Source organism: Mya arenaria, chromosome 9 (genome assembly GCF_026914265.1).
Source record: "Mya arenaria isolate MELC-2E11 chromosome 9, ASM2691426v1".
In the NCBI taxonomy this organism is placed as follows: domain Eukaryota; kingdom Metazoa; phylum Mollusca; class Bivalvia; order Myida; family Myidae; genus Mya; species Mya arenaria.
Window position 1 is genome coordinate 75264312 of NC_069130.1, and position 16658 is coordinate 75280969.

A 16658-nucleotide genomic window follows, 5' to 3' on the forward strand; every position below is an offset into this window, starting at 1 on the left:
TTCGCAGTTTCTGTCAACAATTGTTGACAATTGTTTAACTTGCGTACCGGAAACGCTTAAGTCATTCTTTGGACTTGACAATGATGTGAACTGATGTTACATTATTGTTAAGGAAAAAATGTTTCATCTTAAGACAGACGTTATATTCTTTATTCTTATAATCTATCATAAAAGAGAAATGAAATAGGTCTAAAACTGTTCTTGAATGTTGCATCATTAAGTTGCTCAAACCGCAATCGAAGTCACGAGTGAAGATATAGTTTTTCAATGATCACGATTGAAATGAAATACGATCTCTGAAATTAACCAATGTTCGGTTCAGTTTACCGTTTCCTGTACGAAATTTATTGGCTAGATTAAGAACCTCTTGTCATAAACTTTTTCATCGAATAAAATTTCGTTTGTTCGTTCGTTTTATACTGACTTTCGGAGTTGTATTGGAATTATTATTTATTTCTCTAAATACACCCTTTTAGAAACGCACGTTTGCTACGCTGCTACCCATGGAAAACCCTCACGTAGTTTTGATTGCTGATGCTGTAGCTATGATTTTGGGGAAGTTTATCAAGACTGTTTTAAAGTTTATTATATACTCATGTTTCAGAGCAAACGTTTTATGAAGATCCATCAATGAACTTTTATTAATGCATCTTTGTTCTAAATAATAACAGTAAATGCACGATTGTTTTTTTTTTAAATTAAAATTGAACTGCCATTTATAAATGACCAAATTACATTGGTCGCCATTTTTGAAGGAACATTTGAAAGGTCGGACGTGTAGCATAAAAATGTGAATTAACCTTGGATTTAAAACATTTTAAAACAAGTTTAAGAGTTTGTTTCATGATACATGGGTATTCAATCACCTTTCACTCTCTGGAATCAGTTTGATTCGATTGAAGACGGTGCGTTTTCCTGGGAAGACCAGACTTGTTTTTTTTAACAAATTTAAGGCTTGGTATAGTAAACAAAACATCAGTCATTTTTTTGTGAAGTTCATTTTACAAAGTAAAACATTTTAAAAAGATATTTGATTAATGATAAAACTGTACATTTAGCTTGAAAAAAGGACAATTGTTTTTTTAATAAACGGTTATGTTTATTTTCATAAACATTTTAATATAAACATATTTTTACTATCAAAACACTATTTTGGCTAAATTTACTGGTTTATATGTGATGAGTTTAGTATTGATCAAGGGGAAGCAACTACAATTGATTTAAAAGTAGTTCTTATAGTTGAAATTTGTATTTTGCAGTTTAGTTTAATTTAGTTTGCAGTGAAAATAATCACTGTTGTTATTCACTGATAACACTCTATATTTCATCGTAAAGCATGGCAGAATACATGGAAAACAAAAAATCAAAATACATCAGTATTTTCTTTCAGGCGACAATTCAGGTATCCGATGTAAAATGGGCGTGTCGTTTCAACGAGTCAGTGGTCACAATGATTAATTTTAATGCCACGTGACCCAATACATTTTTGCTACCATTTTAAGGGCAAAAAAAGCTTGTTTGTTACATTTTTTCTCTTCTCTTGTAAACGAACTCAAAATATTATGGGGTCGCCAGGTTTCCAAAATGCCAAAAATCGTACATTGAATACCTTGAGTATTTTTGAAGGTTATTTGACAGACTCAGACTGTTTATATGTAGCGATGTACATACAAAATGCGCGTGCATATTATGCTCAAAAGCTTCTACTCTATGTCACCAGTCAAATGCTTAGTCAAGAAGGAACTACACCTGTGTCCCGTCTCTTTGGTCGTTGTATACAATTTAAAGGTGGAATTTCATGTTCTAAAGGCTCTGACTAAGATGTAGTTGACTTGGAGTAGATCTTTAAACATACAAAAGCCCACTAAGTTTATTTACAACTATGGTAAAATCTTCAATTTCGGCTTTGCTGTTTTAATTTAAAAATGATGTATTTTTGTGTTTTTCGAAGACATATCCATACCATATCAAATATGTTTTTGTAAGTGATTAGTAAATATCATTTCACCTACATATTAGGGTAGGTAGGAGTTCATATTTGCAAAATATGAAAAAAACGAGTAGTGATAAAACATTCAATAAGCATCCAAATGATGAACACGATGAATAATCTTATGCAGTTGTGAAATCCTTCGCATCATACATATATAATCTTCTAAATTATATCTTATTCTACCACTTATTTGTATAAGAAAACTTATCCGGAGAGAAACAGTATAAGCTCTGCTTTCGTTGTTAACCTGTTTGGTTTCTTGGCTTGTCGCAAGCTCCAACATCGGTAACTTCCCTTTGCTGGCATCACGCATATCACGTGATGATGATGAGGATGATGATGATGAGGAGGGGAAGAGGTGGAGGAGGATGAGGATCAAAAGCACATGAGAACATTTATTTTATAATAAGATTTTGTATGAAAACAATTTGTATACATGTATACACGTATTTATGCAACGTTTTATTGGGTTTTCATTCAATAGCACTGTTTTCCAAGTTAAGATATGTTATATTCAAATATTTGTTTTGATGTTTTTTACTTATTTTTATATGAAGAAAGACATAACACATATTAAATAAATTGGAGAAATGTAAAATTCATGATACTTAATGAACCAATTAATACAACAAAATACAAACGCTTAAACTTCATGTGTATAAATCTTTATGAATTCTGTCTGCTTGGACATCTTTTTTCAATGTGACTTTCTGTATGCTCCGCTGTCATGATTTCTTCATGAATAACTCTTAAAAAGAACCAGGTAAAACGATATTGGCCAAATTGTTAAATAATGTAATCGCTGACGGACAACTATTGACTGATCAAGCAATATTTACACCTCAACTTCAAGTCCTTAAATGAACAGTTTCCGGTTACAGTCGGGTCGTTCAATTTATAGAATGGGTAAGAAAGGATTACTGAAAAGTATTCTTAACAAAGGAAATAAAGCATTTTTTTTAACAATTCTTGAATTAAATAATGAACAATTGGTGTAAATATAAGGAATGAAATGCGGGGACGATGTCGGACACCACACACTTTGACCAGCCCAATTGCGTTCATACCCCGATAATGACACCAATCCCGCAATTCATTCATTAAATGAACATGGGGAACTTATAATACAATGCCAATGGAAACTACAGAGACAAGCCCAATCGCAAACGCAGTGATCATTCCTGTCGAAAATAGCTGGATTTCAGCTACATAAGTTTTGCAAAATAGCATTTCGACGTAGCATTTATCTAAAACACACTATTGTGTTTTAAAACATCAAAGTTAATGTTGATTTGTAAAATATGATCGAAAGCATTTAAAACAATGAAAACAATAAGAAAATAAAAAAGGCCATCTGAAGGAGCATTGTCAAGAAGAAAGATTTGAACAGCTTTGGAAAAACAAAACCCCTAATCAAACTCTTGTAAATACCGCACTGTAAGCGGGGTAGACCGCGCTATGTTTCATTTAAAATAGTGAAGTTTTTTTATATATATATTTTAATATTCAATATTTGTCCTGCCAAGCAATTGAAGCAATTTGAAGAAAAGCGACATAAAACTCAATTAGGTTAGTTTTTGTGGCTTTCAAATGAAAACATAATAGAAATGTAGCAAACATGTTTATCAGTTAATGTCAGCTAAATACAACTTTCCATGAAATGTCTTTAGGCTAACTTGTTATTTAACTTCAGGGGTCGACACTTACAATATTCCTAAGGGATTATGAAGGGACATCACCAGCTGTAATCAAGTGGCCGTTCTTGAAGTCAGGTCAATTTGCGTTTTGTTTTATGTGTTTTAATGAGCTTTCATATGCCTGTTGTTGTTGTTTTTTTAAAAAATAATTTTACATGACGTTGTATGTGGTAGAAGGGCTCTTAAAGTATTCAGCGTCAGTAAGAAACCACACGAGGCAAATAGTCGAATATTAACCTTTTTATAACTGTAAAAACTTAAATTCACAGGCATGGCAAAATACAAAGCAACAAGTGTTTACTTTATTGCATGGTCTACGGTGTAAGGGAGATAAATATGTACTAGCGCTATTTCTTCTCTTTTAAGGAAAATAATAATTTCAAAAACAGACAAATTAGTACGACTGTTTTGGGCACTATATCAAGGTTTAGTAAATTCAAAAACAACATCTCTAATCCGAAATATGTATGGTAATTCGACAAAAAATATGAAAATAACACAATCACAATACAATCACTTTTAAAAAGTGACTTCAACTGTTAAATGAATAGAAAAAAAACGCATTATTTATACGCATGATACCATGAAATGAAATAAATGTGTTTTGAGAATAGTTTTCTCTCGCTACAAAAGTAACCAAAAGGTATTAATAAGTGTAAAGCTAATTTCACAGTACAAAATCAGAAAGATATGCAGGATGCCTTCTTGGGCGTTTAGGTCTAGAACTGATATCAGAACCAAATAGGGGTTTATCTTTTTCATGTGGAGATGATTGCGGTTCGTCAACTTCAGATGATTGTAGTAAAATAGGCTGACTAATGACGATTGGAACTAGACCTGCAGAATCAGGCGGACGTTTGGGTTAGTCAACCTTGGCGGAATTTCAGCCGGCGCTGGTGGTTGGGAGTCACAGCACTGCGGTTCACACTCGAAGTCCAACTCATTATCAGAATCTGCATGAATTATTGGTCGATCCGTAGAGTTGATATCACTCGGTAATGGGTATCACTCACTTTGCTTCACTTTATTAGAAGTAGCGTGGATTTGATTTCCGATTAATTGTTTAATAAAACACCACTCCATATCACACGATACAACGAGATATCTGTTTCTAACATTAAGTTTGCTTTTGTCGGAATAAAGATACACTAGGTCAGCGACACGAACGTAATCCGGCTGGCTTGTAGATTCTCCAGTCCGCTTTTATTTTTCACTATATGCATGATTTTTGTTGTTTAAGAATGATATCCCTATCTGAAACTGGTATTTGGTCGTGCGTTAACTCAGATCTATGTGTTTACAGCTCCCGCGAGGAGAGACCTGATTTACGTTAACGCGAGTCGAGCCAAGCAAAATAGATAGATATTTGAGACATGGTCCCCACCTGGTTTAAACTGAACAAGTTCACTTTCAAGTTCTTGTACAGCTTTCTCAGCAACTGGATGTTTGTTGACATTCTTTTTGCGTCATATTTCAAGCACAGTGTTAAGTCTTTAAAACGTGTCATCTGAACGTAAAGCCACTAAATTATTTTATTTTTATTTTAAGCGAGAATCAAGAAAATTTCCTATTGTTATCAAATTTCCTGAAAAGCGAATCTGTTAAAATCTAAAAGAATCCAACGTGGCGTATATATTTAACATGCGGTAGAAGACCCATATTAAAATAAATATTTAAATAAGTCAGCAGCCGTGTACAACTACCTAACTCTTACACTAACATGTATAGTTTTGGACAATATAAAAGTAGTCTTGTACGTTGATTATTAAACGACATTTAAAATTAAATCAGAGTCAACCATCGCCAAATTAAGGTGACCGACAATGCACAACTCGTTTCGAAAACAGATATCCCCGCCATTAATCATCGATAATATCATATGCATAAAGGTCATCATCAGGTCCGTATTGTCTGGAAATATTAATATAATAATATAATTGTATTTCTTTCAGTGAAATATTCAAGGAGTGTAACCCACATACGTAATAAGACCTTTATATCGTTTGAGATCTTAAAATGTACTCATATTGGGAACAATGTATAAGTGTTTCTGTATTTGTGGACTATTACACTTTAAGAATTTATGCAAACAAACTAAAATTCACTAAAGCTTTTACGCCGTCAAAAAGACTCTCAGAGATAAAGTTGTCAGTGCATGTTCTTCTCTAACGCTGCAAGAACGCCACCAATTTCAGTTTGAGTTAAATATTTTCCCAATCCATTGGCTAACTGTTAACATTAGGTCACTGATTGTATTAAAAACACACCATTTCCCCCACATCTGCATAACTTATAACCAACACGAAATTATTGATGATAACACAAGTTATTAGAAAATATACGAGCTATTCGCCTCAGTACCGAGTGTAGTGGGCGAGGTAACTGATTTGCCACATGTTGTAAAGGTCAACTTTCAATTGCTAGCGTGCGTTAAACGTTACAGATATGTAATCTATCTGCACGCTAGTTATTGAACAGTTAGGCTCCGCCGTCTTGTAACGCTGGCGTGCGTTAAAAGTTACAGAGATGTTATCTATATGCACGCTAGTTATTGAACGGTTAAGCTCCGCCGTGTTTGTAACGCTCGAGTGCGTTAAGCGTTACAGAGATGTAATCTATCCGCACGCTAGTTATTGAACAGTTAAGCTCCGCCGTCTTGTAACGCTAGCGTGCGTTAAACAACACAGAGATGTAATCTATCTGCACGCTAGTTATTGAAAGGTTAAGCTACGCCGTCTTGTAACTCTGGCGTGCGCTAAAAGTTACAGATATATTATCTATCTGCACGCTAGTTATTGAACGGTTGAGCTCCGCCGTCTTGTAACGAATCGGATATGGGGCTTAATGTATAGACGAAAGCAAAGGAAATTCTGTCAAACGAGGTACAACTAATTTGATAGCGGTTGGACTGTACTCCCAAATGTGTTCGAAGCATTTTATTTTATTACAATAGGGTTCTCTGCACAAAGTTGTTTTATTTCCATCAGTAAAATATCCAAAAGGCCTTGAGCATTGTATTTAAAAAAAGCCATCGGAAAGTAACTTTTCAAAATCGTTTTCCGAAGTTGATTTTAAACAGATTTTCCCATAGTAAGACCTGGTTATTAATATGACGAACCTCGTTGTTCGGGCGGGCGGGCGATCGGCCGAGCGGCAGGGCGGCCAGGCGGAGTCAAACTCATCTATGAAACCGAATAACTTTAGTTAGAGTTGACATATCTTAACTAAACTTAGTCTATAGGAAGAGTTTATGGATACCTTTCCTGGGATTGCGTTTGGGGACCCTAGGGTCAAGGTCACTGTTACTTAAAACAGAAACACGGTTGAAATTAAATAACTTTTGTTAGGGTCCACATATCTTGACCAAACTTGATATAAAGGAAAAAAATATGGATACCTTTCACGGGATTGCGTTTGGGGTCCCTAGGGTCAATGTCACTGTTACTAAAAATAGAAAAAACAGTTGAAACTGAATAACTTTAGTCAGGGTCCACATATCTTGACCAAACTTGGTATAAAGGAAGAGTGTATGGATACCTTTCGTGGAATTGCGTTTGGCGTCCCTAGGGTCAAGGTCACTGTAAAAAGAATGGTTGAAACTGAATAACTTTAGTCAGTGTGAACATATCTTTACCAAACTTGGTCTTTAGGAAGACTATATTGATATCTTTCATGGGATTGCGTTTGGGGTCCCTAGCGTCAAGGTCAAGCCTACTGTTAGTAAAAATAGGAAAACGGTGTAAACTGAATAATATAGTTAGGATTGACATATCTTGACCCAACTTGGTATAAAGGAAGAGTTTATGGATACCTTTTATGGGATTGCGTTTGGGGTCCCTAGATTTAAGGTCAATGTCACTATTACTAAAAACAGAAAAATGGTTGATACTGAATAACTTTAGTTAGGGTTGACATATCTTGACCAAACTTGGTGTAAAGGAAGAGTTTACGGATTCCTTTCATGGGATTGCATTTGGGGTCCCTAGGGTCAAGGTCACTATTATTAAACAAAGAAAAACAGACACAGGCTGAAGTTCTTCTGTCAATCATTAAAAACCTTGTTTCGTCGCATTTCGGCGTTTCTTGTTTAAGATTCAAATAGTGAATTCAAAACCTCACAATTTCATTCACTTAGACTGACATATTTTATTTGAGTAATTCATAATAGGTTGGACAATAGTTGTAGATATGATTATGTTTACCAGTTTAACCCCATCCCAAGTGAAATATTGATTCACTGAGCGTCCAAGACGGTTACAAAAACACTGTTTCAACACATTTATATTGACATTTAAAAGTTTATGGAACCTTCGTCTATTGCCATGTGGCGTAGTTAGTCTCGTTTGATAAGTATCAATGTGTCATGTAACCTTGTGACTTTTAACATTATTTTGCTTAACCCTGGTGCAATTTCCATTCCTATTAAATTATTTGCTCAACGGTGAGTAATCAAATGCTTTATTTCTTTTTTGTTCGTGCATTGTTTTTCGACTATAAACATTGCCGGTCATTTTCCACTGAAAGTAAAAGTTCAACAACCAGCGACAAAAATGATATTGTGTGGTTTTTGTATTGTGTGGTTACATATACTATTGTGATTCCTTTAAAACAATTGCGACCTTCGGACAATTATTTTTACTGAAACAATGCGGAGTAGAATCCACGTATGATAGTACTAGTTCGTGACACATTCCTGACTCCCAACATTTATGAATATGCTGCTTTAGATTATTGCAATGTCGTACATGAACGCGCAGGTGTAATGGATAAGTATTGTCGGTATCATTTGATTTCTGGTTTCGGTAAGTTGTTCGTCTGGTTTTCTAACAGCTGATATTATATAAGTTGTATCAATCTTTTACTTTTGTAGTTCTCGCGTTCTTCAAACTTGGATAAGGGTCTGTGGTAAAAGAATGTAAAGTAGACGACGAGTACTAGTAGTTATGCTAGAAGCGGAAGTAGTTTTATCTCATGTTTTCCGGTGGTTTTTGAAATATAACGGTGAATTATATCTCGATAAACTCATCGTTTAAAACACTGAGTTAATCGAAAAAGTCATTTCACTTTTTTCTCAGAGTTTAATTGTTTCATTGTTACAAAAGTAACATAAACACTTTCAATGCCGGGAAGAACATGCAATGCTGTCATTAAATTTCGTTTCCAGTATGACGTCATTTGGTTAAAGTTGTCCTATTTAATCATTTATAATTTTTAATTATTATCAATTAAATTGTGCTTTTGTTAAATTATAGACATGGAATAAAAATAAAATTTGTTTATATCGGGTTAAGAATACAAAAGTAAATATTTCGCTTGTGGCAAAACCACCTGTGTCATATTACTTTTGGTGCTCAATCGGTGAAATATATTGCATATCTGAAACTGAAACAACGAAGTATACTCTATGCAATTGATACATTATTTTGAAATCGTTTTTGAACTCGTCTTAGTACCTGAATGATTTATAAACTCAACAGTCGAAGAGGCAGACGAGCTAAATGACGAGCCTGCTTTATTTCGAATTAGCATCGATCTGTATGGCAATCATGGTCAAAAGTCGGGCATTGCTATTTTACGTGTTGTTGTTTTATTTTAATGTCGGGTTGAATATCGATTCCTGACGTGTGTGTTTTTTCAATTGCAAACCCTAACTCCTGCGTTGATTAAAATAACGATACTAATATTCCATTCATTCATCATGTGCAATCTTCGTGGATACATTATGGCTCCCATCCGATATTTCAGCTCTTATTGGTTACTTCTGTGCAGCAGAGAACAAGTATGGAACGATATCTTTGGTCGGGCCAGTTTTTGTGAACAGGGAGGTAACCCTGAAAGTAACACCGTTCTACCCTTGGAGATGTGAGGTAGAATGGAAATACATAATGGAAGGTGGCACACGATTTCAAACAATGAATGGGCCAAATGTTACAAGATATTCGGAGAATGGGCCATTCTTTTTGAAATGGAAAGCTTTGAATAAATACAACGGATCTGAATTCTACGCCGGATGTTCAACAAACACAACAATAAGAACACGCTTAATACAGTTAAATATGACGGGTAAATAACGACTAACATTTCAAGATATTAACCAATATTATACTTCACACTTATTATCATAGTAAAATTTAAAGTGTTTAGTACATTTTTGTTTACTCATATTTTTTTAATTGGGTTTTATTTGAAGCCTCTTAGAATTAAGGTGTTAAGGTGTATATTGCGTATTGTTTTTGCTTTCAATTAACATAAGGTAGACAAATGTTTTGTTATAATAATACATTATTTCCGTTATAATATACAGATATTCCTCGCCAATGTGGGGCTGTCGTTCTTCTTAGCCCGGTTGTTCGCGGCGCCGACGTCAAACTAGGATATTTTCCGTCTGACGCTGCTATATCGCCACATACATTACATAGACGATTATGGAAGAAAAACATCGAAAATATACAGTTTCACAAAGGCCGTCATTATGTAGAGGAAATAGTATCTGAATATTTGTACATATTAACTATATTCCATTTTAATGAGAGAGACGAGGGATCATATAGTTTAGAGTGCGATACAGTGGATAGCACGGAACCTGTGCAGCTTTATATTTCAGGTACCTTAATGGTAATACATCGAGAATTCCGGCAATTAGTTTATAATGTATGCTTGAAATTAAAACATGAGTAATATAAATGTAACAATAATAATTACATAAGCAGTAATGTAAAGTACATTTTCATCAGCACCTGAAAATGTTTTGTTATATGCAAAATGTTTTTATTGAGTTGTGTTATTTTTCAGAGCGACCGAGTTATCCAGTCCTCGGTCCACAGTACCCCGACTTTAACACAACAGAATGCATTTATGTGTATGCAGGCTCCGATGTATATTGCAAAACTAACAATGGATCAGAACCCGTTAAAGTATTACTTATACTGGGACATGATTCATTTGTTCTTGCTGAAAGCGAACGGAACAGAGGGTTGTACCGAATCAATAACGTCCATCAACAAATAGCGGGACTGTCAAGACGGAATGTGACATGTCAGGTTTCTAACGCAGCCCTTGAAACACCTTACGAAGTGCATGGCATTCTATGTAACGTAGGTATGCAAGTAGGTTATGCATACTTACAAGCTTTGATTCGTTGATTTGTAGAGGTTAAAATTATTGGATCGTATATGCTATCGATTGCTGTTAACTCATTGTGTTTTATTTCCAGAGAAAGGAAGCCTGCCTGTTCTCACAGTTCCCGCATTCCTTCATGGAGAAAGTTCTACATCAATTTGTGAAGTGCGCAATGCTATTCCAGCTCCGGTTATAGAATTTCACATTGGCAACGTCTTGCTAGCAGATGTTCAACAACTCGATTCATTTAATATATCTTCTCATATGTTTACCAGCACAGCAATGATTGCAAACGCTAACAAAACATGGAATGGAAAGCAAATGTGCTGCACCAGGAAAAGCACGTACAGTATTGGTTTTACAGATGTGTCAGTATGCAAAAACATCAGTATGGAAGGTAAGTTAAATCTATATTTGATCGGTTTCGAGGTTGAATAAAGTAGTTAAATGTTAGGAACGTATGGCATTCTATCGATCTTACTTTTGTTGAACATGCATTGTATGCAACTGAATATTGAGAACAAATTAATAATCAAATATACTAAATGGTTCAATTGTACATAATAGTTATGTAAAATGCACCTACATTCGAATTGGTAAACATTGTGGTGCTATAAAAAGCACCTATTTTCACATTGATGTGCATTGAACGCATAACTTGCGCCTTCATTTAAAATGGTTAACATTGTATTATTATGAAAATGCACCTAATTTAAAGGGACTAGCCACCAGATGATCCCAAAATCAACAGATACAGTATTTTCTTAAAGCAAGCCTAAAATTTTCAATACTAGCTAATATGATATCGATAATAAATCACTTAACATGATAACAAATATTTTGTCATTGTCCCAGCTGAGTTTACGCGTTTAATATAGCGCACAGTGGTGAAAGTCACGTGATTAGTACACAGATTCATATATCGACACTATTTATTTAAATTTACTGGTATTTACGTGGTTGACAAACTCAGTAGATTTTGAATAGTACAAATACGCAAAAACTGCGAAAGATACATGTGGCATAAGCGATGTTAAACATCAGTAAATAAACTTCAATGTACACAACGAATACAATTTTGTGTAAGTTTTTGACAATTTTCTTTTTTGCAAGTATGTTTTCAGGTACGTACTCGATCTTATTTATTGACTTTTGTTCACCTACTAAAGCCGACCCTGACTGATATTTTCATCATATATTTCCATATCTTTCACATCTTTCATTTAAGATGGATGAACACCATTTAGTATAAATATGTTTTAATCTACGTTAAAATGTATAGTATCAGTCTTTTTCTCTTACCATTATTGGCAGTTTTAAGCTCAATGACAGAGGGTTTGTATATCCACTTTATAATAATACCGAAACGAGGCACCGATAAATGAAAATAGTATTTTGTTACTTTTGCATCCCTTATTTTTTATGAACTCTTTTTAGCTGGTTAATAATTCTTAACATTCAGTTTGGTTGAGAGAACCAGTTCTTTGAAAGGAAAGCAATGGAAAAATCCACACAGTAAATGTCTGTGATTTATTTTTGTGATTTATACTCTCTAAATAGGAGACAATTTCCAACTAAATGTCTCTTAACAATGTCAATATATTTAGATGTTTTACGGAGTCAATGCAATTCGCAGATAACATGAAGACACGTGAATTAAATGAGATCACTACTTTCAACGTGCTTATTAAGAATGTCTTTAGCAAACTACAAAACTTCATATGCAAATCTGTATGAAGCTCAACCTAATCTGATTGTTGTTGGCTTTTTTTATTTAAAATCAAAGAACGTTAGTTGGCATTATATTAAATATTAGAAATTTTATGAATGCATTAAATGATGGTAGAAACAATAATATAATAAAACCCTTAAAACCAAACAAAAGTACGTGTACAGCGAATGTTATCTTTTTGCAGAAGAAACAACCAACCCTGCACTAGCTGTAACCGAACAGTGGCATTCGATTCTTTACGCCGTAGCTGGAATTCTTCTAGCTTTACTTGTAACGACGTTTACCGTGCTTCTCTTTCGTCGATGCAAACATCATGGTAATTGTTCAGATTAAAAAGTACACATTGAAGTCAATACCAAACGTACTTCGGTCATTGTTCATAATTATTTGATTAAGTGACAATTACTGTCTAGTTCATTTCTAGGTCGAAACTCAAGTTGAACAATTTGTGATCGCTGTCTTCCCGTTGACATTGTTTTTACTCAACGAAGGTAGACTCATTTCTCATTTAACTGTGGCAGTAGGCATGCCATTGGTTATCAACTTTCAACTTTAAGAAATTTAAAACATTTAATTAGTATAGTCTCTATATATGTGTGATCCGTGTGGCAACTACACCGCTCAAATCAGCACAAACTGTCCCTGCATACAAATAATGATGATGGAAGTTTGAGAAATTACAACCTATTTGGCAATGTAATGTCAATAAGCAGGACACTAGATCGAAGGGAAGAGAATCTCGTTAAATTGATATTGCAAAAGCAATGTCACCAAATCGATTATACGATGAAAGCCACATGTTAAGCAACCAAGAAATCTAATCGGAACGTTTCTGTCATTTTCCTTCTGAAACAATCTCGGATGTATGCCGGTATATAATAATAATGATAATAAAAATAAAACATACGACATTGCACACAAATACTCCAAGTTAAAGTGCATCAATAATCCTTGGATATATCTGCAATACAATCAGAGAAATCAACTCATTCTATTATGCTATTCTCGAATATTGTTCATCTCACCATGTCCACAAGATATGTAAAATACATTAATTTTTGACATTTACTTGTGTGCAATGGCATTCAGATGGGTAGTAGAATGCCGTCTAGTCCTTAGCAAATTACAAATGTTTTATTTTGTTTTAAGTTCCAAGAAAACTGTAAATACATGATTAATAAAAGTATTTATATATTTGATACAGAGTCTGAAACGAATCTATGCCGAAGAAGTACTGTCGTTAGAGAGCAACATTTGCATGTGCATGATGTTGTTCAACCTAATTTGGATACAACTGCCCTTCACAACCTAGTAAGATTTCTGTTATGTATAACAATCTAATGTAATGAACTATAATAATTATATTGGTGCACCTTAGAATTCCCGATTTAAGACTATCATTGTAACATAATGTTAATAAAAAGCGTTTGAACCTGTAAACTTTCAATCGATTCTAGTTTAAAACAACTATTCAAATACATCGTCTCACCCTCTACATAAATGACCCTTTCGGTTTGGGTAAGAACATTCACATGATCAGAACGAGGTATAATCGCTACACCGATCGTAGCTGAAATTGTTGGTGGCTTTTAACCATGCATTTTGTGCAAAGTGTTTATATTCATTTTATTGGAAACAGTTTATATATATTTGTAGAGAGGAGTGTCTGCAAGTGCAGTCGAGAACCAACCAGTACCATCACCTTTGGATATGGAAGAAACCGAAGACCGTTTATACGAAAATGTTAGCCACTACGAAAATGTGGTAACCTTATCCGACCACCGAGACCATCGAACAAACGCACCCGATGCAAATTATATTTACAATTTCTATGCTATTTGAGTATCCTATCCTAATAATTACTATGTAGTCGGGTTATAGTTTTTTTTTGAATTCTCATAATCATTATTGTTTCGCTTACAGTTTCAGTGTTGTTTTTTCTTAGAATGTGTGTGTGTCATATATGTATGTATATATATATTGTTCTCAACTGTGTGTTGTCGTATGTAGCTTTAAATGTGCCTTAAATGGTGTTGTCCATTTAGTGGTTCCTTAAATGGTGAATAAGATATTATTGATGCAAAGTTATTAACACCATTAGAAATGTATTCACCAATTAGTACATCTTTGCAGATACACACCTTAACCACTGGACCTCGTGCTTACACGTCATTCCAAACTTGTTTTTGTAGACTTGCTAATATTCACTTTGATCAGATCCTCGAGCTTTCGTTTATGTTATTCCAAACGTGTACTTAAAGACTTACACATGATCAGAACGAGGTATAATCGCTACACCGATCGTAGCTGAAATTGTTAGTGGCTTTTAACCATGCATTTTGTGCAATATGTTTTACAAACAGTTGTACTTTGTATTTACACTTGTAGGGAGATGTGTCTGCAAGTGCAGTCGATAACCAACCTGTACCATCACCATTGGATATGGAAGAAACCGAAGACCGTTTATACGAAAATATTAACACCTCAACTTCCATTCCTTAAAGAACGTCATTTCGGCAACGATGAACGCAACATCTTCGGATATGTTCGGATCGCAATTCATTGCATAACAATATACATGAAAACTATTGATATTGTTTGTATTGTGTCAGCAGGTCCCGTAAAATATAAATCAACATTTTAGAAAGTGTAAGTTTTTTAATTTTTAAATGTGTAGTTGCCATAACTGTTTAAATTTTACGTTTAAAAGTGATTTCAAGTGGTTGATCTTTTCCCGCGATATTGTGACGTCATTAAAAATGTTTCCAGGTCCTTCTATTTACAGAATGGGTAGGAATCGGTTACTGAAAGCATTTTTAAAAAATAATTTTTTTTTATAACAATTCTTGAATGAAAAAATGAACTATTGGTGTAAATAAACGTAATGAATTAGAAGGAGAGAATAGCATTTACTAGTCGCTTTTACTTTTAATAATGTTTTTCTTTATTGTTCCCAGTTTTAGTATAATGATGCTTTTTATTGTGAAACTCTATGCTCACACAGTTTTAAACCTTTTAAGGCAGACTGTGTGTGAAGCTTTCGGTTTCTAACGATGACTGCATCGTATCTTTGAAAAGTATTTGCATTAGGTGCTCTGAATTGTTTCCCTCTGTCTGCAGATAGAGTTTGGTACTCTAATCATTGAAGTACTTGGGGTTTACCTTTTCGTTTTTTATTATTATTTGTTTTATTGATAAGTTTCCTCAAGTTAATGCATACTTTGATAAGATGTATCTTTTGCGTTTTATCTTTATTAAGAATTGTTGGGATAAGAGTGAGGTTTGTGCACATAAACTGGTTTAGACCCCCAGTAAATTTACATTATACTGACCGTTCCAAGGCGGTACCACATACCAATTATTTATAGATATATATATATATATAGTATTTATGCACTGTGCTGTTTGTAGAGTTGTGTGCTGTTCTATGTTTCTTGTTTGTGAATTTATGTTCTATGTCTTTGGCGTTGCCCATTGCTACTAAACCGGGTTTATGTTTAAACTTTTTGCTACTGAGCATGTTTCTGTAGCTTTTTGCATATATATTGATATTTACACCAGTTTTGTGAGTGCCGTGTGGAAGCTGTAAAAAGTCGGCCCGCACTTTTAATGTTGTCAAAATTTCCAGTTTTACAGAGACTGTGATCGGTAGTTTTTGGTTTACATAATCTTAGCTAGGTTGAAGACCTTTTTTACAAAGGTTGTAGTACATTTGTCTAATCACTCAGTTTTGATTTCATTCACGTAATTTATATTACTGAATTATTAATCGCTCATGAGTTTTGAGACCGCATTTAATATGCCAGGATCCTTCACTCGAATTAATCTTAGGTAGTTCTTAATATAGCTTTTGGCAATGTTCTGCAACGTTTCTATAAACGAGGTGGCTATACTAACAAATAATTATGAATACAGTACCTTAAAAAAATAAACCAAAAACCTTTGACTAGGAGGCAGGCTTCGTTAACTTTTAATCAACATCATTTCCCTGAACTGTTTAAAAAGGACACCTGGGCCGGTGCTCAAAACCTCAATTAAATTTAACAGTACGTTACCTTAACCATCCGTTAAATCCATAACTGACCTGTTACTTAACGGTCAGTTTAATTAATGTTGC

The 16658-nt window shown here is 34.2% G+C and overlaps 1 protein-coding gene across 1 annotated transcript; it reads left to right on the plus strand.

Moving 5' to 3' along the window:
* The first annotated feature begins 8390 nt into the window (after nt 1-8390).
* Nucleotides 8391-11005, plus strand: LOC128246392 (uncharacterized). Its single transcript, XM_052964576.1, has 5 exons — nt 8391-8492; nt 9436-9753; nt 9995-10294; nt 10483-10604; nt 10904-11005. Exons 1-5 carry the CDS (start codon nt 8453-8455, stop codon nt 11003-11005), a joined length of 882 nt encoding a protein of 293 aa, XP_052820536.1. The 5' UTR covers nt 8391-8452.
* Nucleotides 11006-16658: the final 5653 nt, after the last annotated feature.